Source organism: Staurois parvus, unplaced genomic scaffold, assembly GCF_062004578.1.
Source record: "Staurois parvus isolate SC_StPar_1 unplaced genomic scaffold, SC_StPar_1.0 ptg000997l, whole genome shotgun sequence".
Taxonomy (NCBI): domain Eukaryota; kingdom Metazoa; phylum Chordata; class Amphibia; order Anura; family Ranidae; genus Staurois; species Staurois parvus.
This window is the reverse complement of record NW_028318793.1, coordinates 1,077,138-1,103,155: the sequence shown is the minus strand read 5'-3', so window position 1 is coordinate 1,103,155 and position 26,018 is coordinate 1,077,138. Positions and strand designations below refer to the sequence as shown.

The 26,018-nt window shown below is 41.2% G+C and overlaps 1 protein-coding gene across 4 annotated transcripts in view; it reads left to right on the top strand.

Annotated features, from left to right (window-relative positions):
• MDGA2 (MAM domain containing glycosylphosphatidylinositol anchor 2) overlaps nt 1-26,018 on the top strand; it is a 954,572-nt gene that overhangs the window by 711,958 nt on the left and 216,596 nt on the right. For all 4 annotated transcript variants that reach the window (XM_089657421.1, XM_089657420.1, XM_089657423.1 and 1 more), the window contains exon 7: nt 7,592-7,921. In XM_089657421.1, coding sequence (XP_089513547.1) covers nt 7,592-7,921 — 330 coding nt within the window. The remainder of the gene's footprint in view (nt 1-7,591; nt 7,922-26,018) is intronic.

The window sequence follows — 26,018 nt, the reverse complement described above, 5'->3', positions numbered from 1 at the left end:
CCAGACACAGCAGCTCACAGTGGGAGAGTTTCTATAGCAGAGGCAGAGCTGTCAATCCAGAAAGCAGTGGGCTGTACTGGGTGTGGCATTTGACAATGCCAATAGCTGCACCCCCTACAATGTCTTCTCAGCCCACCATAGTGTGAGCAGAAACGGCCTACATGACCGTGGCAATGTTACAGCATTATCAGTCATCTGAGTGTGAGGCAGGACAAAGATGCAGCCTGCAGTATCTGTATTTAAAGGCCTTTTGGCTAAGATCAAGTGTAGTATCTGTTCTTATCAGTGTCCAGTGGGGGTGCTACCGACCATTCTAGTTTACGGGGATGGTTGTTGTACAGTACCCTCACTGGTATGATGGGGGTCCGGAAGGCTAGTACCGGAGGGACAGAAACCAGGGAGCGCCATGATTCGTTCTGGGGCCTTGGGAGTAATTCCTCTGGGGAGACCGGAAAGACCCAGTTCCTCCTGGTTTGAGCATGCTACCTTGGTCTGGCCTGGGGCTGAGGAGGCAAAAAGTCCGCAAACTCAGTGCCCCCTGAGGAGACGCGCTCAGGGGTGTCACTAGTAACACTTGGGTGTGGGACCCCACGGTGTGAAGATGACACATGGCCACTGTTTTTACACTCTTTTTTGCACAGCGCCCTAAGGACCAGGTCTTTTGGCTAAGTCCAGGGCAATTTTTGCTACGGGCCTCAGGGCCTGGTCTGTGCACTATTAGGCACGGTACCACTTTTTTATTTTTATTCTATTTATTTATTCACTCCCACGTTTTGTCACTTTTTGCTTTCTTATGTGTGTGTTTTTCACGGATGGAGGGTGTGGGTCCTCGGGCCTTACCTGAAGTCTAGGGGGAGGATGTGTGGCCATACGGTTCCTTCCTCCCCTGATCCCTAGGGGGTTTTCTCTTCGGGAGAACCCCCTTGCCTAGTACTGGATGTCCGGCTTCGGCTGGGCATAAGGAACGGTGGTCCACCAGGCCTTTTGGCCAGGAGGACCAAATGGGAACCTTGTCCCTGTCAGGAGCTTCGTGCCCCGGGGGATCGGGTGAACGGTCCAGCCCTTTCGGGGGTAGGACAAACACACCCCTAAGTGCACGTTTTTCGTGTGTGTGTTTCTGCACTTGCACTTTTTTGCGGACACTTACGGGTTTTTTCGTTACAGTCTCACGTTTGCGGACTTAAAAAAAAAAAAAAAAAAAAAAAAAAAAAATCTGTATTTAAAGGATAAGTTCACCTTTCATAACATGTTACATATTACACCCATATTCAGGGTGTAACATTTTATTAATACACTGGCCCCTGCTCCCCCTCACACACTCCCCCTGCTTTGATAGCTAGTGAGGGATCTTCTCTCCTGCTAGCTGTCAAAATTAAAAAAAAACTCTCCTCTGTGTCCTCTCCTCAACAGTCCTCTGTGAATGAGAAACTACACATCCCGGCAGCCTTAGCAGCTGTCAGCTTGTAGTTCTCAATAAACTACCATGGCACTGTGCAGCACTGTGGTAGTTCATTGATTCTTCTTGTCAGTATACAGTATTTACTTGCCCATACATCCTGTACAGACAAGCAGATATACTGACTGGTCTGCAGGAGACCTGCATGGTAACAGCGATCTGCTGATCACTGGTGCAATGCTTTACAGGCTCCTGCAACAAAAAATAAATGCACATTCTTTTACCTGCACAAAAATGTGCATGTATTATTTTTTAGCAAAAGGTGAACGTATACTTTAAAGAGGAGAGAGAAAACACATTTTGCTCACTTGCTTTCTGAGTTCAATGTGTTAAAACAGAAATTGATTACATTAAACAAATAATTATTTTCTGTTAGTGGAAATGCAGGCCCCATGGAAAAGTGCATCAATTTGTATTAGAGAATTACCATCACTAACATATAAGATAAGATACTAAACAGAGGAAGTGAATGACAGAGCAAACACAATACTGAACAAAGATGGCATAAACCAAGTGTGACTAACCTTAATTTAAAGAGGAGACAGAAAACACATGTTGCTCACTTGAATTCCAAGTTTAAAATGAGCTTGTTGGTATAGTCTCATGAAATCACACTACCAATCATTCAATCTCCCTCTAGCTTTAGCCTAATAATAGCATTACTCGGAGATTTATTCATTTACTTGCTACAGCTACACTGCAGCATTGTTAGCACACCATCACAAGAAGCTGTTAGGTGATCTTTTTTTAACCTTTTTTTAAAGGGAAGCCATCATTTTCCTGTAAAGTTAAACTTTAGCCTAACCTTCAGTCTTTGCCAGTTTTACAGGCTTCTATTCTGGACTGAAACTATATATACTGATTTTACTGCACAGTGGTGAGCATTGAAAGCTGCAAATCCAGCATTATTGAGAGAGAGAGAGAGAGAGAGAGAGAGAGAGATTGAGAGGGATCTAGAGTGAGAGAGATCTAGAGAGAGAAAGAGATCTAGAGAGAAAAAAGAGATCTAGAGAGAGAAAGAGATCTAGAGAGAAAAAAGAGATCTAGAGAGAAAAAGGAGATCTAGAGAGAAAAAAGAGATCTAGAGAGAAAAAAGAGATCTAGAGAGAAAAAAGAGATCTAGAGAGAAAAAGAGATCTAGAGAGAGAGAGAGAAAAAGAGATCTAGAGAGAGAGCGAAAGAGTGATCTAGAGAGAGCGAAAGAGTGATCTAGAGAGAGCGAAAGAGTGATCTAGAGAGAGCGAAAGAGTGATCTAGAGAGAGCGAAAGAGTGATCTAGAGAGAGCGAAAGAGTGATCTAGAGAGAGCGAAAGAGTGATCTAGAGAGAGCGAAAGAGTGATCTAGAGAGAGCGAAAGAGTGATCTAGAGAGAGAGAGCGAAAGAGTGATCTAGAGAGAGCGAAAGAGTGATCTAGAGAGAGCGAAAGAGTGATCTAGAGAGAGCGAAAGAGTGATCTAGAGAGAGCGAAAGAGTGATCTAGAGAGAGCGAAAGAGTGATCTAGAGAGAGCGAAAGAGTGATGTAGGAAGAGAGAAAGGAAAGAGAGATGTAGGAAGAGAGAAAGGAAAGAGAGATGTAGGAAGAGAGAAAGGAAAGAGAGATGTAGGAAGAGAGAAAGGAAAGAGAGATGTAGGAAGAGAGAAAGGAAAGAGAGATGTAGGAAGAGAGAAAGGAAAGAGAGATGTAGGAAGAGAGAAAGGAAAGAGAGATGTAGGAAAAGAGAAAGGAAAGAGAGATGTAGGAAGAGAGAAAGGAAAGAGAGATGTAGGAAAAGAGAAAGGAAAGAGAGATGTAGGAAGAGAGAAAGGAAAGAGAGATGTAGGAAGAGAGAAAGGAAAGAGAGATGTAGGAAGAGAGAGAGAAAGCGAGATGTAGGAAGAGAGAGAGAAAGCGAGATGTAGGAAGAGAGAAAGAAAGCGAGATCTAGAGAGAGAGAGAGAAAGCGAGATCTAGAGAGAGAGAAAGGAAGAGAGATCTAGAGAGAGAGAGAAAGATATATATATATAGAGAGAGAAAGGAAGCGAGTTCTAAAGAGAGAGAGAAAGAAAGGGAGATCTAGAGAGAGAGAGAGAGAGAAATAGAGAGAGAGATGGAGAGATAGGGAGAGAGAGAAATAGGGAGAGAGATAAATAGGGAGAGAGAGGGGGGGGGGAATCGAGAGAGAGAGAGAGAGATGGAGAGAGAGAAACCAAGAGAGAGAGGGGGGGAGAGGGAGAGAGACATCGAGGGGGAGAGAGACATCGAGGGAGAGAGAGAGACATCGAGAGAGAGAAATCGAGAGGGAGAGGGAGAAATCGAGAGAGAGAGAGAGAGAGAGAGAGAGAGAGAAGAGAGAAATTGAGAGAGAGAGAGAGAGAGAGAGGGGGGGGGAAATTGGGAGAGAGAAATTGAGAGAGAGATGAGAGAGAGATGAGAGAGAGATGAGAGAGAGATGAGAGAGGAGGAGAAATCAAGAGGGGAGGAGAAATCGAGAGGGGGGGAGAAATCGAGAGAGGGGGGGAGAAATCAAGAGAGGGGGGAGAGAAATCGAGAGAGGGGGGAGAGAAATCGAGAGGGGGGAGAGAGAGAGGAATCGAGGGAGAGAGGAATCGAGGGAGAGAGGAATCGAGGGAGAGAGGAATCGAGGGAGAGATATCAATCGAGGGAGAGAGAGACACCGAGAGAGAGGGAGACATCGAGAGAGAGAGGGAGAGAAATCGAGAGAGAGAGTAAGGAAGAGAGATCTAGAGAGAGAGCGAGTAAGGAAGAGAGATCTAGAGAGAGAGAGAGAGAGAGAGAGTAAGGAAGAGAGATCTAGAGAGAGAGAAAGGAAGAGAGATCTAGAGAGAGAGAGAGGGGGGGGGGCGAGTTCTAAAGAGAGAGAGAGAGAAAGGAAGGGAGGTCTAGAAATCGAGAGGGGGAGAGAAATCGAGAGGGGGAGAGAAATCGAGAGAGAGAGAGGGAGAGAGAAGGAGAGCTAGAGAGAGAGAAAACAAGAACATGTGTGCTATGGGTTATTAATCTGTCAGGAAAAAATTGTCCAAATCTGGAGTAAAATGTCAGTCGCATCACATATTACTTTTAGGCAAATCTTAGAATAACTCACAATGGGTACTCCCCAGAAAAAGTAAACCATTCCTTTCAAAATAGCTTTTGATGTTGAGAGAGACACAATTTTTCCACTTTGGAGGTAAAATAAGCAAAAGTTGCACACTGTTGGTTAAGCTTTATGAATATTCTTGTGCTGTTCCCAATGTAAGCCGCAGCCCGCCTGTAATCAAGCAATTGTGTAAATCTGCTTATTAAACATTGGAATTAATAAATTATTCAAGAATATACTGGCTTATGTAGTTGAGAGAAATCTAAAAATATCGTTTTACATCAGGGCAGAAGAGATTCTGTATTAGGTTCCGTAATGTTATTAAAATTTGAAATGGGTACAGAGACAAAAGTGTAGTGATATATCCCTGTTACAGAATGAACGCCATTCAAGCAATTAAATTAAGTAAAATGCAAGGTCAGCATTCGCTGTGCACATCTTCTAAATAACTCTGTTACTTAACTGGCTGATGCATTAAATGGATTTTATTTTGGTTATTTTTTTTTTGTTTTGTTTTAAGTGTTTTCAGATATATTTGAATGTGATCGGCTTAAAGAATAAGTGCATCTTTATCTGTATATATCTATCATTTCCATCATATCTTGTAACGAAGTACATTCTAATCCGCACTTATAGCAAATGCCTTGTGCATGAAAATGACAGCCTAATGGTATAAATTGTATAAATCTGTGTATTGTTCTAATATGAAGCACGTCAATCAAAAGAGTGCACTGATACATTATATAAGCCTCAAAACAGAGTTTTTACTCAAAACTGGGCATCTTCAGGTGTCCATAGAGCACAAATAACACTAGACTTTATTGCCCCCCCCCCCCCTTCCCCAGGATTCCTGAAACCCAGAAGGCTGTTTTATTCAGGAATAACATTTTGAAAAGGTTATTTCTGAGGCACAAGTTGGTGGGTGGTGGGCTGTCCTGCTCAGGACCTAAGCGGGCAGCAGAGCCGACCCAACTTAACAATGTACAATGCAGAACTTTGCCCAATGACTCTCCCCGATGTGTGGGTTGCGGGAAAGACCAACCCCCTGATCCACCCTCCTTGCTGTGTTCTAGAATCCCTTCACTCCCAGGAGCTCAGGGCATATTCTCCAAGCCGTCAGCAAGGGGACACCAGTAGAACATGCTCTCACTCTCTTGGCATACTAGGATGCAGGCTAATGAATGCACTTCAAGGTTGGAATACAGTTTAAATGGCTTTACTGAACATTGTGCAAAAATTACAATCTAGTCAAGGCAGTGTTTTTCGCAACGTGACTGAGCAATACATTGCAACTCAAGCCATTTAATTGATTACAGCTGGCAAGGGAAAATGGTTGTGCTAAGATCAATGTACCTTCCTCTAGTATGCCCTATGGGGGATCCAGCACAATCTTTCCTGCCCCTGGTGTAGTCAAGGCCTAGGAGGCCTATTGTGGCCTAGCATCTTCTTCATCTGCCCCTCCAAGGGTGGGAAGCAGGACATGTTCTTCTGTCCTCCTTCTCCTTCCTGCTTCTAGGTCCAATTGAACTCCGAGCCCTACAACCACCAACCTAAAGGGACTCTCTTCTACTCCTCCCTCCAAGGAAGGGAGCTCACCTAAAAGGGATCTCCACCTGCCTACACCTTCCTCCAACAACATAAACAGCAATGCAATGTAGGGTGCATACAGAGTGGGATGCACTAAAGGCAATTCCATAGCTATGACATTTCTAAAACATACTCACTGTGTATTCTGTTAAATGCAACAAAATCCAGCTGCCTATGTAGCCAATCAGAGTTCTCTTTTCCCTACCACACTGTCCTATTAGTGGCAGGGAGGAAACAGGCAGCTATGCTGAGAATGCTTAGGCTGTGCAGCTCCCACAGCTGAAAAGGTAAATTGGTCTAGCTGCTGTGCCATGGTTGGGCACTTTAAAGAAGAGAGTTGGACCCCCATATTCTCTCGGATTATCTATGGCCCTGGAATTAATGACTGCGTGATACTTGAGCGTTCATGACTGTGACTTCTCTTATCAACATCTGTGTTCATTCCTCTTTAGTTCTAATGCTTTATTTGTCCACAGGTTTCCAAACCTGAACAGGAAAGACATGATTTACAAAGAAAAGAATGAATAAAAATATTAACCCAAGTGCTGGTGTTACAATATTCTATCCAGCTTTGCAAATCCAATCTGACCTTTCATTTGTTAATAAAGTGGTGATGTGTGAATGTAGTGTGAAAGCTAACCTCAGCTGTGTCAAAGTTCTGGAAGCACCTATTTTCCTGTATCTCTCATGTAATGCTGATTTCCCCTGGTGGCTTCTACAGATTGGGAGAAATAGAAGTTTGTAAGGCAGGTTGTTGAAGTTGTTCTGACTGTGGTGCTCAGAAGATCATAAGAATGAAGACTTTGTCGTCTCCTCCTCTCTTTCTGCCCCATCTATGAAGTTGGCTTGATCAGTTTCTTTTTATAGTGGATGTTTTCATCACAAAGACATGTGACTGGTCAAACACAAATTAACCATTTAACATTTAATGTCCAATTGCTTAAGGGTGCTAGAAATTTTACAGGCATTTATGTTACCTGCAGAAATGAAATACAGTTGCTAGATGCAGCTTTTTTATAATGTCATGTCTATAGATGCTAGATGCTGTCAGGAGGCAATGAGCATTCATACATTGGTACATTTGTTGCAGTTACTACTTTTTGACCAGATAACCTGGAACCAATAGCAGCCTTTCTCTTCTCCTTGCCCTTCCTTTTTCCCTCTTCGTTCACATAGACTTGTTTACTTGGCAGAGCCAATCACTCCAAGGAGTCTTTCCCAGAGTGGTCAAGTCTCAACATCTTTAAACACCATGGCCAACTTTAGCTTGTCAACATTTTACAATTTTGTAGTTTATCATGCAAGATTTGAATTCATTTTATTTGTTGTGCTATGTATGTTGACAGTGTGACTTGACCCTGATTAATGTCTAATTGCCTAAGGCAGACTCTGTACAATATACTTTTACATGACTATCTTTCTTTAACCTAATAATGCTGATAATAGCTTTCCTATTTTTCATATTGTAGCTTTAAAAAAAGGTCGTTACTGGATAACCCCAGACCCCTACCACAAAGATGACAACATCCAGATAGGTCGAGAGGTGAAAATCTCCTGCCAAGTGGAAGCAGTCCCATCTGAAGAGCTGACGTTCAGTTGGTTTAAAAATGGACGGCCATTGAGAAGTTCTGAAAGGATGGTCATCACTCAGACAGACCCCGATGTCTCTCCGGGTACCACTAATCTGGATATCATTGACTTAAAATTTACAGACTTTGGGACTTACACATGTGTGGCATCACTTAAGGGAGGAGGCGTTCCAGACATCAGCAATGACGTCAACATATCAAGCAGTACAGGTAGGAATTTTCATTTCTTTTAACCTTGTTTAGAAAACAAATAAGCATCCATACTTTCTTCATGGAACAATAACTGGACAGAGGCCCACAACAAACAATGAAAACAATTTTAGGTAATACGGCAGAATGCCCAAAATTTGTCAGTCGTTTACAATTACACAATTAAAGCTCAACCACTAAGCTGCTTGACACCAGGATGTATTGCTCTAGATTAAGTAGGGCAGATGGCTTTAAAGTAATTTGGAAGGTAATGTTGTGTCCTGCACCATTTGAACCATTCCTGCATGTCATAACTTAGCCCTGTCCCCTAGTAAGCTGCACCTTATTGTATAATGCTTCATGTACAGAGTAAACTAGAATGGTTTGGTGAGGTTTTAAGATGCTGAACATATTACTTACTACTTTACAGCTTCTCCTTACAGTGTTGTGATGGGCAAAGAGTATGGAAACACTAAGAACCAGCATAGGGCTTTAAATCTGTACTTACAAAACACATTGAAATTTTCGTCATCATGAGAACCAAGCACATTATTTTCCATATCCTCTTATTATTTGATTATTAAACCAGTATAGCTTCACATTACCTTATAGCTTGGATGTAGCAATTGTTGATTAATTTTCAGCTATATGCTTGTAGACCAACTAAAGTTTCCCCAAGAGCTTAGCATCCTTCTGTTTGTAAGCATTTGAGTATTGCATTTTCATAAGATATCTGTTAAATAGTAAATAGAAGCCTGACTGATTTTGTTGTGCTAACCAGTCATGCAAAGCATAGAGGCTGATGTACTAAAGGAGCACAGAGTGCTTACCTAGCAAAGTGAATGAGGTGAAGCTGTGCTCACTAAGGACCCAATCGTGCTAGAAAAAATGTTTTTTGGGTTTTTCTTTTTTTTCAATTTTTCTAACGCTGGGTATTCAAAGTGGACACCGCTTTGCCTTTTTTACTACCATTAAGACGCTTGGTTAACAGCCTATACTCATTTAGTAAATCAAATTCATTGAGTAGCTTTTTGTAGTGGTTTTATCCTCCTGCAGAAAAGTTTATGCTGGTAATGCTTCCTCTGTAAAACAATTTTTCATATAAACCAAGGGTCTCCAAATTTTTCAGTACGAGAACCACACTGTATATTTTAAAAATACTTACGGGACAAAAAAAAATCAGTTTTATAAATGAACAAATGAAATTTAAATGTATGAATACATTTTTTGAACAATGGAAAATTTCAGTAAAACAAATTCTAAAGGAACTTAAGCCCAGAGTCCTCATCAGAGCCCCTTTTCATTAGAGTCCCCTTTTCATCAAGTTCCCCATGAAGGACCTTTCTTATATCAGAGGTCTGGATAAAATCTTGCAGCAGGACGTAGTTTGGAGACCCCTGATATTCATCGTTGACACCAGCAGAACAGCTGCTGTATATTTCTGGATGCCTTGTGTGCAATGGTCTTGCTTGGAGGCCCTCTCAAAACCAGCCCATATGATTTGATCCATTTTTCAGTTATGAGGTAAAGCTCTGTGTGTGTGTGTGTGTGTGTGTGTGTGTGTGTGTGTGTGTGTGTGTGTGTGTGTATGTATATGTGTATATATATATATATATATATATAACATTTAGGTTGTAAATTTTCATCCACGTTACCAATTTCAGGGGACTATGTGAATTGTCCAGATACTTCTATGGAGGGCATTTCTGTGTCATGTGATTACCAATTGTGTTTTTCTACTTTGGGGACAGTTTTTTTCTGAATGCTTTAGTGGCTTTACCTCCTCATTCACTAGTAAACTTTGTCCTAAGGGGCAACACAGCTATTCTTTCTTTCAAGATTGACTGGTGAAACAGCTAATGTCAAAATTAGGGTCAAAGGTGTGGTGGTTCAATGTGTCCCGAAGTATCCTGCAGAGCTAGTTAGGGGTCTTCTACTGAAAAGAAGAGAGAGGGAAGTAGGAGAGCCTTTATAGTGTAGTATTAATGTGAAAATTATGTAACTACACTGAGTACCAAAATATCCAAGCAAATTGTGAACCGTAAAACAAACAGTGAAACAATAGCTGCATTCAAAAAATACCAATAGAAATACTAGGTGATATCGCGCTTGAGTTGAGCCAATCAAATCCACCTCTAGCAAAAAAAATGTGTCACAGCAAAAAAAGAAAAAAAAATGTGGTAAGGTGCATGTGAACATAAATGGACAACCAAAACGTTTAAGGCAAAGGGCGTGACAAGACAACAAAAAAAAAACAAAAAAACCACACCACCAACACTATCTCAAAGTTTACATCTATATGCTTTTAAATAAATGTGTGTTTCACCACAGTAATGCACGATGAGAGTGCGCCCTGTTTTGTTTTTCCCAGATTATAGGTGGCCTAACAGAGCAGTTGCTGAACATATCTTGCTTGTAACATTCTAGATGGAAAAGAGGTGTCAGACTTCCATATCTCTCCTCCCCTCTTCCTCCCTTATTGTGATCCGTTGTGTGTTCGGTCAAAAAGGATAATACTTCAGATAGTGTGATAACATTCAAATGATTTATTAAAATAAAAAAAAAACACTTACAAACTTCAAACACAAATGAGCGTGTAAGTCATAAACTCCGCTGGTACCGGCTTCAGACAAGCATGGATGACGTCAGCACAATCTCAGCCCAGCATCATGCTCTGTTAGACCACCTATAATTTGGGGTCTAACTATTCGGTAAGGAGCAGTGATTTTTTTATTTCATAATATTATTGGTAGGAGCACATTTAAAGTATAAGTGATTCACTATTCGTATATTTTTTATCAATAGTACAACAACTGGATATCACCTATAGTGTAGTATTCAAAAATGGGGTTCAAATGGGTAAAGACCATGGAGAGTTGTTCAACAGCAGGAAGAGAAAAGTTAAAGGTAGGCTTACATCTGCTGAGGTTTCGGTCACCCAGAGGGGTGGAGTACACACAACCTTCCAAGTGTGTCGGTGGAGAAAACCTGTCTCCATGTAGGGCCAAAGTGGTTGCTCTCTATGCCTTGGGGTTTTCCATCCTGGGTTCTCTGTAGGGTTCTTAGGCGGGTGTAGGAATAAATAAGAGGAATAAGTGCAAAAAAGCCCATTGATGGTCCAATCCACAGAGGAGCTCAAAGTGATGTTTCTAAGAATTGGCAAGAGTCATCACTGGAGAAACCGCTAATGTCAAAATTAGGGTCAAAGGTGTGGTGGTTAAATGTGGCCTGAAAGATCCTGAAGAGCTAGCAAAGGGTCTCTGGTATAGGTCAGGGTGTCTTCAGAAAGAGAAAAGAGAGGGAGGTAGAAGAGCCTTTATAAAGTCGTAGATTAATTAAAAAATGGGGAGAATTGCTACAAAAGGGGTAAAGACCATGGAGAATTGCTCCACAGCAGGAAGAATAAAGTTAAAAGTAAACTTACATCTGTTGAGGCTGCAGATGCCCAAAGGAGTGGGGAACATGCAACCTTTGAAGTGTGCAGGTAGAGAAAACCTGTCTCCATGTAGGGTCAAAGTGGCCACTCTCTATGCCTCAGGGGTTCACATCCTGGGTTCTCTGTAGGATTTTCATGTGGTTGTAGGAATCCATAGGATTAATCAGTGCAAAAAAAGATGGTTGGTGGTCCAATCAGCAAAGCTGCACAAAGTGGTGTTTCTAAGAATTGACAGGTGTCATCTGCTTTATTGAAACATTAGATTTTTTGTAATAGGGTTCTCAGGTGGTTGTAGGAATCAATGAAAGAAATCAGTGCAAAAAATCCTGGTGGTCGTCTGATTGGCACAGGCACCCAAATTGGTGTTTCTTAGAATTGGCACTGCTTTATTGAACATCAGATTTCTTTATTTCACCAAAATGTGAAACAAAGAAATTTGATGTTTCAATACAGCAGATATATCCAGCCAATTCGTAGAACCATCACTTCAGGCACCTCTGCCGATGGTACCACCGATGGGCTTCTTTGTGCTGATTCAGTCAAAATTGCAACATTGTGCTATTCAGCTCTTTTACATTGCTAATGCCAATTGCACAAAATGCAACCCTCACTCAGGGTTCACACTGATGTGGCGCGATATGGTGCAGTTTTAAGATGTAATTTGGAGTGTAGTGCAGTGCAATTTAGCGGTGCAATTTGTGCTTTTCCTGCTTGATAAGAATGCAGCTTCACTTTACTCAATTAATGTGCATGTATATATTTGCCATTAGGGCTCACAGATCCAGTTGTCTCTTTCAATATGCTTTCAGTTTATGATTGTAAAACTTTTCTGTGCCTTTGCAAGCTTTCCATTTTTAACTCGTGTTTGAGGTCCTTTTAAAGCGCATCCACCAAGACTCAGAAGATAAAAGTCTTGTGTATTATTTATTTTCCATTCCTCTGGATATGGAAGCTATTACTTCAGCATTATTTTGGCTAACATGAGAACTGCTTCTTGTAAATCATATCTGGATTTTCATTAAAGATGGTATTGCTGCAGGGGTATTTATACAGCTTTCTCTGTTACTGTGAAACAGAGTTCAATCAGTAGCATCAAATTAAAGACACACATCGCATCAGAGGCACCGATTGCTTCTCTCCTTTACAAAGTGCTTTCTGAATTCTGGCTTTTTACTATTAACACCCACTACATGGTGTTAGCTTTGTTCGACGCTAGTCGCTGGAAGGCGAATAGAACAGGTTGTATAAGCTATAAATCAATATATCATCCATCGACTTACTCTGCCTTAAGCAATAAACCATTATGCTGCTTCCCTTGATATCTGAGAAATGTGTTCCTACTTTATTACAAATTGCCGCACATTGCTGTTTTAAAGACCAGCCAGGAGCAGGCTTACAGACACTTTGATTATGATGATCCTCATACATAGATGTTTTTCAAAGTGAATGGTGTTAAATAGGTAGTTTGGACAGGTGGTCATTGCCAGTTGGTCCCCAGTTAGTGAAATCTGTGATATATGACATGCCATTCATTTTGGCTGATTTCATACTGAGTTTCAAATTGAAAAATGAGGCTTCGTAAAATAAAAGCTGCTTCACCTCAAAAGGGTGTTAGAAAAAATGCATACTCCTTGTATTAACATGACCTTTTAAAGGAATACTTCACTTTTGTTCACAAAAAATAAGATATCATGCATAATTGCTATATAGGCTATTTTTGTAGTTTTAACCTTTTCGCTGTCAGAGCTGTTTTTGCATTTTTTGCACACATTAGAAAAAGGAATTTTAGGCCTGAAGGTTTGCATAAAACCCCCAAAATAGTATCTATATTTTAAAAGCAGACACCCAAGAGAGTAAACTAGTGGTAGTTCCATTTTTTTTGTTACGCAATATTGCCACAAAGATCTAAGAAACTCAACAATACTGAAAAAAATTCACTAAAGTTAATTTTAGGGCACACAAAGGCAATAAATTATGCATTTTATAGATGAGGTTGTACCGAGTAAATAGATACCCAACATGTCAAACTTTGCCTGTGCTGGTGACAGACTTCAGTACACTATTTTTTTATAGGCAGCTCTTTAAAAGCCCCCTATAGGTCATCAGTTTAGCATTAGACCGGCGTTCTGGTGCTAGAATTATTGCACTTACTCTGATGTGCATGGTACTATAACATATATATCACAATTGACATTTTCATGCATGCATTTATGTTAGAATATAAGTGTTTGTGGAGCTGAGCTTTTATGTCCTTGGGTGTAACTTTAGTTTTTTATCATTTATTTTATTTATTTATTTTACTTAATGTGGCTCTTCACCCTTTCAGCACTCTTCCCTCCTCTGTGCCCCTCCTCCCCTCCTATCCTTTAACCGCCTCCCACCCGCCATATAAGGTAATAACAGGCGCAAGGCGGTTCTCTCTTTCTGGGAGGACATCATAAGACGTCCTCCCACTCTAACTGCGCATGCGTGGCTTGGGGGGCACGCAGCGTGGCGATCGGTGGTGAGCTGTGTCCCTCAGACACAACGGATCACCAATCAACGGAAAGAACCGAAGATGTCAGCTTGGTCATGTGATCAGCTGTGTCCAATCACAGCTGATCGCATGTAAATAGGGAAATGCTAGTTATCTGCATTTCTCTCCTCACGAGCTGTCACGCTGACATCTCATGAGGAATGGAGAACAGAAACTTGGTATCCCTCAGAGGGGACATCTACACTGATCATCAGGGCACTGATGATCAGTGTGCCCTGATGATCAGTGTAGCCCTAGCAGTGCCACCTGTCAGTGTCCATCAATGCCATCTGTCAATGCTCATCAATGCCACCCTGCCAGTGCCCATCAGTGCCACATCAATGCTACATATCAGTGCCTGCCAGTGCACATCAATGCCATATATCAGTGCCCATCTGAGCTGCCTATCAGTGCCACCTATCAGTGCCCCCTCAGTGCTGCCTATCAGTGCTGCCTATTAGTGCCAGTCAGTGCCGCCTATCAGTGCCAGTCAGTGCTACCTATCAGTGTTGCCTTTCAGTGCCCATCAGTGCCACCTACCAGTGCCTCCTCATCAGTGCCCATCAGTGCAGCCTATCACTGCCCATCACTGCAGTCTCATTACCTCACATCAGTGAAGGAGAAAAATCACTTATTTACAAAAACTAAGAAAAAAACTTTTTTTTTTTCAAAATTTTCAGTTTTTGGTTTGTTTGGCAAAAAATAAAAAAAACCCAGAGGTGATTAAATACCACCAAAGAAAGCTCTGTCTCAAAAGAAATTATAAAAATTTCATATGGGTACAGTGTTGCATGACCGCGCAATTGTCATTCAAAGTGTGACAGCGCTGAAAGCTGAAAACTGGCCTGGGCAGGAAGGGGGTAAAAGTGCCCTGTAGGCTAGGGGTTAAATAGTGCTGTCTTTTTAAAAAAAAAAAAATTAACATTTTTTTAAATATTACACAAACCCCCCAAACATTATTTTTTGAAAGCAGACACCCTAGAGTATAAGAGTGGTAGTTCCAATTTTTATATCACATGATATTACCACAAAGGTCTAGGAAATTTCAGTAATAAACACACGTCTCCTTTAGGGTCACAGAAAGAAGGGGAGGAATGTGAACGTTCATCCATTCTATTCTCTCCCCTTCATCTGCCGGCACCCACCACAGGACTCCCTGGTCCACAGATGGACAAAAGGAGACCAGATACATGGCGAGAGCGTGCACACTGCGGGTTCGGGGGGGTGTCACCGATACCGGGTGCAGCGAAGCCGTCTGACTGCTTCCACCTGGCAGGAAGGAGTCTGCCTGTTAATCTTACACACAATCCTGGTGGCTGCAGCCACCGTGTTGTATATAAAACCCCCCGCTGTTAGGTCCATACAACTTACAGACCTGGCAGCAAAAGGGTATTAAAGTAGAATTAAAGGTAAATGTTTTGTTTTTTTTTAATGGAAAGATCACTGATGCAATACTCTATAGGCTCCTTAGAAAAAAAAATATACATGCACATTTTTTTTTGCCTGCAACAAAATGTGCATTTATTTATTTATTTTTTTTTTCAAAAGATGAGCTTATCCTTAATGTTTTTTTCCCACATCCTAAGAAGACCAGCAACTAATAGCTTTATGTTAACATCTGAGTACAACAAAATCACTCCTAAAAATTGTATATGGCTGTATTTGCTCTTTTCCGTTAATATGGCATTTGCTTCAGATTGTGGAAAAATTACATGGTGTACTAGTATGGCTTTCTCTTTAAGACAAAGACAAAACAAAGTGGAGGAGAAAGTGCATAAAATGACTGTTTTTCAGCACTAGATGCAATTTTAAATAGAAGAGATATGTTTTTAGACAGAACTTCACAGGCTGCACTGTTCTTAGCATTCCCCATTGAGACTTTCTGCTGGAAAGTGTTTCTGCAATTGTTCATTTACATGCATTTCGACTTGTCTTGAGCCGACCGAAGATTGAAAGCTATGTGGAATACAGAGGTCTTGATTGGCTCTTCCTACCTTGAAATACTGTTTGCTTCTCAGCAAAGATGGAAGATGCCTGACAATTGTTTGACATCATTTTAGATGATGAGGGACTGTCCCGGCTCTGGAATATTTAATAGCTCTCGGCGTATGATTGATCTTCGACAGCATCATATGCATAGTTTAGAATGACAGAGAGGCACAGGGTTATTGGAAATACTCAGAGAAAATAATGTTGTATTCCGCTCCCATTTTTCATGCAGATGGAAGCGATCACTCAAGTAAAAAAGGCCTCTAAACCTTCAATGCAAGTTAATCTTGAAACAAAAGAATCTCAGAGTACAGATGTTTTATAAGGAGTTTATTTTTATCCTATGTTGTAGTCTTTGCCATAGCTAAAGTTGTCAATGCATGTAGGGATCACACCTGGCATTGCTAAATAGCATGCAAGAAGGGTGTTTTGAACCTTCGATTCAATTGGAGTACAAGAAACAGAAGCTTTGACGGACGCAACGTTGATGATGCGAGTGGATACAGGTGAATTTGTGGGTCCAAGAAGGATAAAAAGTTCTTTTCAGCTTGACAAAGGGATATTCTGAGCCCTAAAATGCATAGCCTCTTCCCCTTTTGATGTGATGACATCATAGATGAACACCATCGAGCAAAGCTGAAGTGGAAATGAACCCAGACGAGTCGCCCAAATCTCAGAAGTCACCTAGTTACAGTGTGCTTGTGTTCCAACCTGGCTAACACTATCCAGCTCACACTAGCAGCTTCCCGGGCCAGCTCTGTATCCTCCAGCAGCCTCCCTGGTGACCTCTGTAACTATAGCAGCTCCATTGAGGGTTCCACTCTGGATTTGGTAATATGGTGATTAACCCTTTCAAGCAGCGACTGCAACTTAATTTTTAATCATTGTTTTTATAAAATGGCTACACTTAGGTGTTGGCACCCTCTCTTGCTTACTTCAATTGGAGTATGCCTGGCTCTGGTCTTGTTAAAAATATGCCCCATAGGAATAGAAAGTGAAATGTAAAAATTCACTCTCTCACAATTACCAATGTAGCACCCTCCTAGTTTAGCGAGGGGGAGCTAGATCCTAATGGTTAGACAGGAACTGATTAGCAGCTCAGGTGTAATAGCCAGAGGGGTCAAATTGTGGTCAGGGCTGAGAGGCTCTGCAGGCCAGTCCTTCTGGAATTTCCTCCTGTTCTGAGGCTTTCTGAGGAGGGCCTTGAAAACAGTGGGTGGATCTGAGGAGTGGCTGGCTGCATTCTTAAGGGACCTCAGCCAATCCCCAACAGAAGGCTTGGCAAGGGGCTGGAATGTCTTTAAATGTGTAGGCACCTGCTCATTAGCAGGAGGGAGTGTGGGAGAAAAGGAGAGGGGGAAGATGTGAGGAAGGAGGCTGCCAGGAGGCCTAGTGGGATGGGGCCTGTCTGCGAGCCTGGAGCTGGAAAGGAGGAAAACTTGGAACTCTCTGGCCCCCTGAGTGAGGACCACCTGTATGGCAGAGAAGAAGCAGCCCAGCTGATAGGCCTGGTAGCAGTGGCCAACCCACAAGTACAGGAGAGGATCTGAGTGAGTACACCTACACCCCCTGGGAGGATAGAGGAAGGAGCACTCTGGAGGAACATAAGATTAGCCCCTTACTAGTGACTGTTCACTTATTTAGTGGGGCAGGAGATAGATCCCCTGCTCAGGAAAATCTCCAGATTGCTGGGTAAAGAGGAGAATTTCACCTAGGATCTGTGGTGGTGCAACAAGGGGACGCTGGCTAATTCTCTAACAGAGACTCTGCTGCAGAGAAAGTTTGGGAATAGTTCCAGGAAGTGTGTCCTCAGTTGTTGGTTCCCTTTGGCATCTTATACCCCCTTAGCCTATCCCAGTTCAAATTCCCTCAATAAATAACAAAACCAAAGTTCAAGGACTGTTTTTTTTTTTTTTTTTTTTTGTACTCTGTATGCAAGCTTGTGTGGAGAATGCAGATTGCCTGGCTGTGCAGGACTATAGGGGGACCCAATTCATCAGCAACCCCTAAGGAGGGAGTGCTACACCAACTTTTGCTGCATAATTGATGGTAGCATGTGACATTATATATCTGTCTTTCAAAAATACTAGTATGTGATTTGTAAACAACGTCATCATGAGTTGCACTAGAACAATAAATTCTGTGCTGTGATGAGACAAGTAGGAGTGCTTCTCTAGTAACCAAAAGGACACATTTATAAAGTGGAGAATCTGACGTTCAGCAAACAATTTCTGCAGGTGAATCTTCCAGGTCCATGTTTTTTAAACAGTGATTCATTCTCCAAATGAAAATGTTTGGTGAACATCAAATACATAGCTTTATAAAAAGATCCTAAAGAAAAAGTACTGGTCAGATACTCCAGAATGTTCCTCCGGCCAGCTCAGAAACTGCTGCCAGGCACTTGTTCAGCTTGTAAGGCTCGTCAAGCTCAGTAGTTGGTCCACAACAAATTGGTGTATTCCTGCACCCTGTTGATGTACTCCATAGTTGCAAGCATGTCAAATGGCTTCAGCTTGGTCTCCACCCGTGGAAGAACACCTCCTCTAATGCATTTTTACCCTGTTAACGGCTTAATCATAGAGGTCTCTTTCATGGTTATTGCTCTCTGTGTTTACCTGACTTGGTCACACCTACAGTATGTCAAAGAGATGGGAAGGAAGGGTAAAACTCTCCAATTGGGTTTCAAAACTGACATACATTCTGACTTATGCAAGCCAAAACTAAAAACAGAAGTATTGACCGGGGTTGGAAAATAAAACTATTACTGATGAAAATTCTAGTTACCAGAAAAGTGTATTTGACCTCACAACACCTCTGCCCCCCTACCCCCTTCCCCCAAGAAATATATGTGCCACTGTAGTATTAACATTGTTGGTTATTGGCAACTCATGAATTTTGAAAACTGATCTGGCCCACAAGGAGTGGGCAACTGCTAGACTTGAAGTGGTGAATGGTAGAAATAACATGCAAGTTTAATGTTATGATGTACGACAAAAAGCACATTTGCATTACACTGAAGTCTGTAAATACTATTCCTTGTAGTCTGATATATATATTATACTGGGTGCATGTAATGTATGCGTGTGTGTGTGTATATATATATATATATATATATATATATATATATATATATATATATATATATTTATTATACTGTGTGTATGTAATGTATGTGTATATGTGTGTGTGTGTATATATATATATATATATATATATATATATATTATACTGTGTGCATGTAATGTATGCATGTGTGTGTATGTATATGTGTGTGTGTGTATATATATATATATATATATATATATAAATTATACTGTGTGTGTGTAATGTATGTCTATATATATAATGCAGAGAGAGAGTGTTTTTCCTATTTATTTATACAGTTATTTATTTATGACAGATATATATTATGCGATCTAACAGTAAACCTATTTCCAACACAAAAAACCAAAACCACATGTGATAAGAGTAAGTAAAGACAGCCAAGGCTGTTGTAAATGTATTCCCATCTGAATATTGATGTGGGTTAAAGCAGCTTTAAAGTAACCAGCGGTTAGATCTGGCAGCAGACTAACTGCATGCATTGATTTTGTTTCCTGTTGCAGAGTTTGGTCTAGAGACAAAAGGACAATACTGTGACAACCCAGAAACATTGTATGTTTTGATTTGTTAATTATAACTAATCTATATCTCCTTACAAGAACTTCCAGAATTGTGCTAAGAGAGCAACCAGGTCAATCAGTTGATTGCTAAAGCTATCTAGGAAACATTGCTGAAAAATAAAGACTTGACTTTTTGTCTAAAGAAAAGCAGTGGCCAGGCTGTGGGCATTCAAAAAGTTACATTTTCTTAACAAGTATCAAGTGGGCTTTAAACCAAACCCTCACCTCTGTAGCTACAGGTTTTTCAGCAACCCATCTTAACCCTGCGCTCTCACCTTCAGCAGTGGTTCAGCAGTCTTCCAGACTTCTAATCTCTAATGTAGACGGAGCTCCAGACGAAGTAAGCAGAGTTCAAAGAGACTAAGCTTACAGGATTTCAGTACTTCTCTTGTGAACTTTGAGGAGCAATTACTACACAATACCTGCAGTCACAGTTAAGGGTTGGTGAGAGAGTATGTTAAATGTCAGTTACAGCTTGTTATAAATGTGTAAATGCTTGAATACGCATTGCCTGGTCAGACGTTCACTTTAGCTGCTTCGTGACCGGCCTATAGCAGATATACTGCTATAGGGCGGCACGGGTGCACAAAATTACGTGTATACAGTATATACATGATTTTGCATTTTTGGGTAGGGGTCGAGCACCCTACCTGCACTGCCATTCCCAGCCACGGCTGTCAATCACGGTGTCCTGGCTGGTGACTACTCGCCGACACCCAGTGATTGCCGAGCCTCTCAGATGGGGAGGAAAACTGTTTGTAAACAAAACCGTTCTCCTCCCTGTCAGCTTGTGCACACTGCTTTGGATGGCTGTGCACAGCATAGCCATCCAAAGCAGTGTGATTACAGTGAAGCACAGACACATGGCACCATAGTAAAACACACCCAGGACACAGTTAACCCTTTGATTGCCCCTCATGTTAACTCCTTCCTGCCCAGAGCCATTAGTACAGTGTCAGTGCTTTTTTTTTTTAGTACTGATTACTGTATTGGTGTCACTGGGGATGTCAGTGTCAGAATGCCCACCACAGTCCCGCTATAAGCCGCTGATCGCTGCCATTACTAGTGAAAAAAAAAAAATTCCAGTATCTATACTGCCATTTGTAAATGCTAGAACTTTCACATAAACCAATTACTTTACACATATTGGGATTTTTTTAGCAAAGACATATAGCAGAATACATTTTGGCCTAAATTTATGACAAAATTAGATTTTTAACATTTTTTTACTAGACATGTTTAATAGCAAAAAGTCAAAAACATTGTTTTTTATTCTCAAAATCGTTGGTATTTTTTTTTATAGCGCAAAAAATAAAAAATTCACAGCCGATCAAATACCACCGAAAGAAAACCCAATTTGTGGGGGAAAAAAAAAGAACGTAAATTTACTTTGGGTGCAGCATTGCATGACCGCGCAATTGTCAGTTAAAGTAATGCAGCGCCGTAACACAAAAAATGGCCTGGTCAGGAATGGGGATAAATCCTCAGGAGGGCGAGGGGTTAAAGTAAAATTAAAGGCAGAAGTGGAAAAGGATTAGAATAATGTCCGGTGTTCGCCTATTTGTCCTGTGTACTCATATCACCGAAAATTAAACAAAATCCCAAATTTTAAGTTGTACCCAGAACAGTGATAGAGGGGAAATCCTCCAATGGGGTTCTAGTTCTGGTGACCCTGGTGACAATCGGGGATTAACAGGATTTCATCCCACTACATGTTTTGGCTATTGTACAGGAAGTTAAGAGAAATCTCCCCAATGACAGGGGTTATAACCCTCCCTTACTCTAGAACTAAAAGGAAAAAAATTTTTTTTATTTTGGATATTTTATTCACTTGTCTGCCAGGGCCATTTTATCCATTTTTGCACATATGCTAAAAGCACATTTTAGGCCTGAAGATTAGTTAGACCCTCCAGAAAGTATACATTTTCTGAAGACCAGAGACCCCAGGGATCCTGGAGAATAACATAATGGCAGTTGCAATTTTTTACCTCAAATGATAATAGGGCAGATGTTTATTAGGTTTTACTGCACAGAGATGCAATTTAAAATATAAAATGTCAAAATGTCACTTTAAAAACCTTTACAGATTATCCGTTCAGCATTTAGGTGTTTGTAAACCTCTGACATGAATAATGAAAATAGCACATTCTTTTGTAGTACGTACTCCAGCAAAGCACTGAGTGACCATTATCCCTGCTGCCTCATTCCTCTTCTTTGCATGGGTCATTTCTGACAGGATTTTCCAATGCCAAGAGTTAAAAAAGGTGACAGGATGGATCTCCGGCACACAGCCTGTGATTGACCGCCTCAGCTCTGTTCCTGTGTGCTCGGTGGAGGGAGGGGGGTGTCCCTTCCTTCCTTCCAGTTAGCTCTCAGTGTGTAACTTGCCCCATGCTGCTGGAGCTGAGGAAAAAAAATCTGTTCATATTTAGAACAATCTACATAACAGAAGGCTCCAGATAAACAGGTATAACTTTATGTAGGAGGATTTGCTTCATCTCTGTGTACCACCTGAGGCTTGTCACTTTACTGGGTGTATGAAAGGGTTTACAACCACTTTAAATGTAAATAATGGCCCTGGGATTATTGCTCTCACTCTGATATTTGCAGCGATATGTAATATGTGTAACGCAATGGATGATTTACATGTTTTATGTTCTTATGTTTGCATCCAGTATGATGGGGAAAGGTACTTTTTCATGGTTTTTTTGTATGTTCCTTTTTATTTTTTTAACTCTTTTTTTTTACAATTAATTGTACTTTTACATCCAATAGCCAATTAAGTGGCACCATTTTGCTATGACCGGTTCTTTTTACTGAGATATCAGGGATCTGTTAAGCAACTTGAATTCTACGATGCATCACTAGAGGGGTCACCAGCAGGTGGAAGGAGGTCTTGATTCCCTTAGAATAGTATCTCTGCAGTTTTTGTACATCAATGATGATACCATAATTCATATCCTCTATGGCCAGTCTAATATAGTCATACTGGGTATTCTTATCATGTAAATTCATATTCTGGTTTCGATGCTGTACTATGACTCTGTATGATGTATTGTATGTCTATGTGTCATAACAATTTTTCACAATGTGTACTTTTTTAATATTTCTGGTACTATTTAAGCCTTTAAAGTCCCAAGTCCTAGGGGGTCCCTCCTTCTTCATCTAATTGTTATTTTGGGGGTGGTGGCTTACAATCAGGAATTTTCCCTCTTTTCCTTGTATGATTCCCTTATATAGATCTTTAGTTTACATCTCATTTAGAATACTGTGTCCGGCTCTAGGGACCTCACTTACAAAATGATATTAATAAGATAGAATGAGTCCAGAGACTGGTAACAAAAATGGTGAAAGACTTCAAGAATGTAATATGTGCAGTCTGGAGGAAAGCAAAGGAAAGGAGAGATATGATACATCAAGGGGGTGAAAAGGGTTCAGGAGGGCAATATTTTCCATATGAAGTCAAGAACTAGACTACAAGGACAAGATCTCAAACTAGCAGGAGGAAAAATCAAAACTAACCTTACAAAGTATTATTTTGCTGAAAGAGAAAAACTTCCAGCAGAGGTAGTGAGTCAGCCAACAGTAAGTGAATTCAAGCATGTTTGAGACATAAATAGATCTATACTCCGACAAAAAAAAGTAAAAAAAAAAAACAACACATATAAATTAAAAAAATGGAGCAGACTCGATGGACTACTTGATTGTTTTTCTGCCATCATTCTTCTCTGTTTCTAAAAATGTGTTAAATAAAAAGCTCTACAGGCATTTTTCTTTTTTTTTTTTCTTCAATAAACCCCACAATTCGGTTTTGTTACTAATGACAGGAAAATTACTCCATAAAAATACAAAATAAAGTGCAGCGCTAACAACCCATACTAAAATACAAATGAGATAAATAGAAATATCACATATAGAATGCACAATAAATATTCAGTGTTAGGTGCTCATAAAATGAATACTATGTGCAGCAGTCCATAAATGCCAATGATGGTGAAAAATCACAGCAAAACTCCATTTCTGGAGGGATTGTGGAGCAAGTGGAGCTGCGTGCATTTCTTACCTTGGAGATAGGAGAAGATATTGGAGGGATCTATCCATACGTTCCATCCTTTGATGATATCTTATTGGGTGTATAAGATCACCTACATAGCTGTTTGGCCCAGTGGGTCGCATCAAGGAGGTGAGCGGCCATCTTGGCCATCTGTGGATTGACCGCACACTGAGTGGCACTGTGATCACCTCACAGAGTTTTGCTGTGATTTTTCACAGCTATTGGCATTTATGGACTGCTGCACATAGTATTCATTTTATGAGCACCTAACACTGAATATTTATTGTGCATTCTATATGTGATATTTCCATTTATCTCATTTGTATTTTAGTATAGGTTGTTATCGCTGCACTTTTTTTTGTATTTTTATGTTCTTTCCTTGTGGTTGAGGCGAGTGTGTGCTGCTTATTAATAGGTGTTCCATTGAGCGCAGGAGTTTTTTTCATTATCTAAAAATTACTCCATACAGATTTCCGGTGTTCAACTTGTTTATTTTTAAAAGTTGGCATGATGCACCTATCCTGGTAATGAGTAAAAGTGAATCCTTTGTGTTTTCCAGTAGTGGACAGAGCAAAGAGTGTTCGGCATCTAGAATGGACTGAATTCTAATGGGTTGTTGTGCTACTTGCCTACCAGTGCTTTCTGCACCACATGATTCAATAAGCCATAGAACCGAGCTACATGTGCATGTCCTTTTGCAGGAGAAAAATTAATCTTTTTTTCTGCATTTCTATACCTGCTGTTTGGTATAACAATAGCTTTAACACAGGTATGAATTTTTAATGCCCTACCAAGTAGATAGACTATGCCCACTTTGTATGCCCTATTTGCCTGTTATTCTATTCAAGTATCAGTAGACTCGGAATACAGCCCAGCATCAAATACAAAGGCCAAAGCAGCCAACTGAGAAAATGTATATTTAATGTATTCTTCCCCATGCACTGCAGTTGTGGTTCTGATGATAAAGCAATGAACTCTTTGTAGAAATCTTATGTTACAGGTGAGCTTAGGGGGCACATAGTTTTGCTCTTTTCACGATGGACTATGTACATTAAAGGGAATCAAAAGTTAACTGAGTCAGAAGTAAAGGTTAGATTGTGTTGTAATGGTCATATTGGGTTAAAGTATATGTTTAGTCATAACTTTCCTTTTTTTTTTGTTTAAACATAGTGGGAGAGAAAAAAAAGCCTTTCTAGTTTTTTACTGTTATCTGGAGCTCCACTATAGATATTTCCCCTCATTTACTGTCACAGTAACAACTGGTTAAAGTGGAACTAAACCCATCGAACTGTCCTTAAAAAAAAAATGAGGTACTTTCAAGCAATGCTATGAATGGTAACTGTTTGGGCATGCTCTCACTAGTGGTTGGGAGAGGTAAAACCCCATAATTATGCCATGCTTTTACTGTCCCCTGACCCGTTACCCCCTTTAGCTGCAAAGGCAGTTGGGGGTGTACAAATTTTGCAGCCATAATGCTTTGCTTCATTGCTGCTGCTTGTGGTGGATGTAGCACCCGCCAAACGTGACCCATTTGAGTAAATGGCACATGACACACTCCATGACACACTCTGGACCTGGCAGCAGCATGAGGAGGCGGTACAGGGGCCCATGACAGATTACGGGCCTGGCAGCAGCATGAGGAGTCGGTACGGGGGCCCATGGCAGATTACGGGCCTGGCAGCAGCATGAGGAGGCGGTACAGGGGCCCATGGCAGAGTGGCGGAGCGTAAGCAGCTAAAATTGAAGGCCATACAGAGGCCTATGTTAAAAAGTCCCCCCAGCAGCAGCGTGGGGAGACGACTATCAAGAGTCCAATGGCAGAGTGGCGGAGCAGAAGCAGCTTCAATTGAAGGCCATACACAGGCCTAGGTTAAAAAGCGGAAGCCGTCAGCAGCGTGAGCAGACGACAGAGACACATGGCGCAGGGTGGCGGTGGATGCAGCAGTATTTGGAAGCCAAACACAGGCCTCGGTTAAAAAGCGGAAGCCGTCAGCAGCGTGAGCAGACGACAGAGGCACATGGTGCAGGGTGGCGGTGGAGGCAGCAGTATTCGGAAGCCATACACAGGCCTAGGTTTAAAACTGGAACCCAGCAGCGTGAGCAGACGACAAAGACGCACATGGCAGAGGATGGATCTGGCAGCAGTATGAGAAGGCGGTACAGGAGCCCGTGGCACAGTGTGGTGATGGGGGCTACAGCAACTGGATGCCAGAAAGTGGCCGATAGGGCTATATACTGCATGACTACATAGGTGGTTTTTATAGTACTTTATTTTGGCCTCCCTCTCAGCAGGTGTGAAAAAGGCCACCATTTTTGAACGGTAGCGAGGGTCCAACAAGGTGGACAGCCAAAAGTCATCCCTCTGTCTGATGGTTATTATTCGGCTGTCGCTACGCAAGCAACCGAGCATGCTATGGGCCATTTGTGCCAAGGAATGCGAGGGACTCCCTGCCTCCATCTCC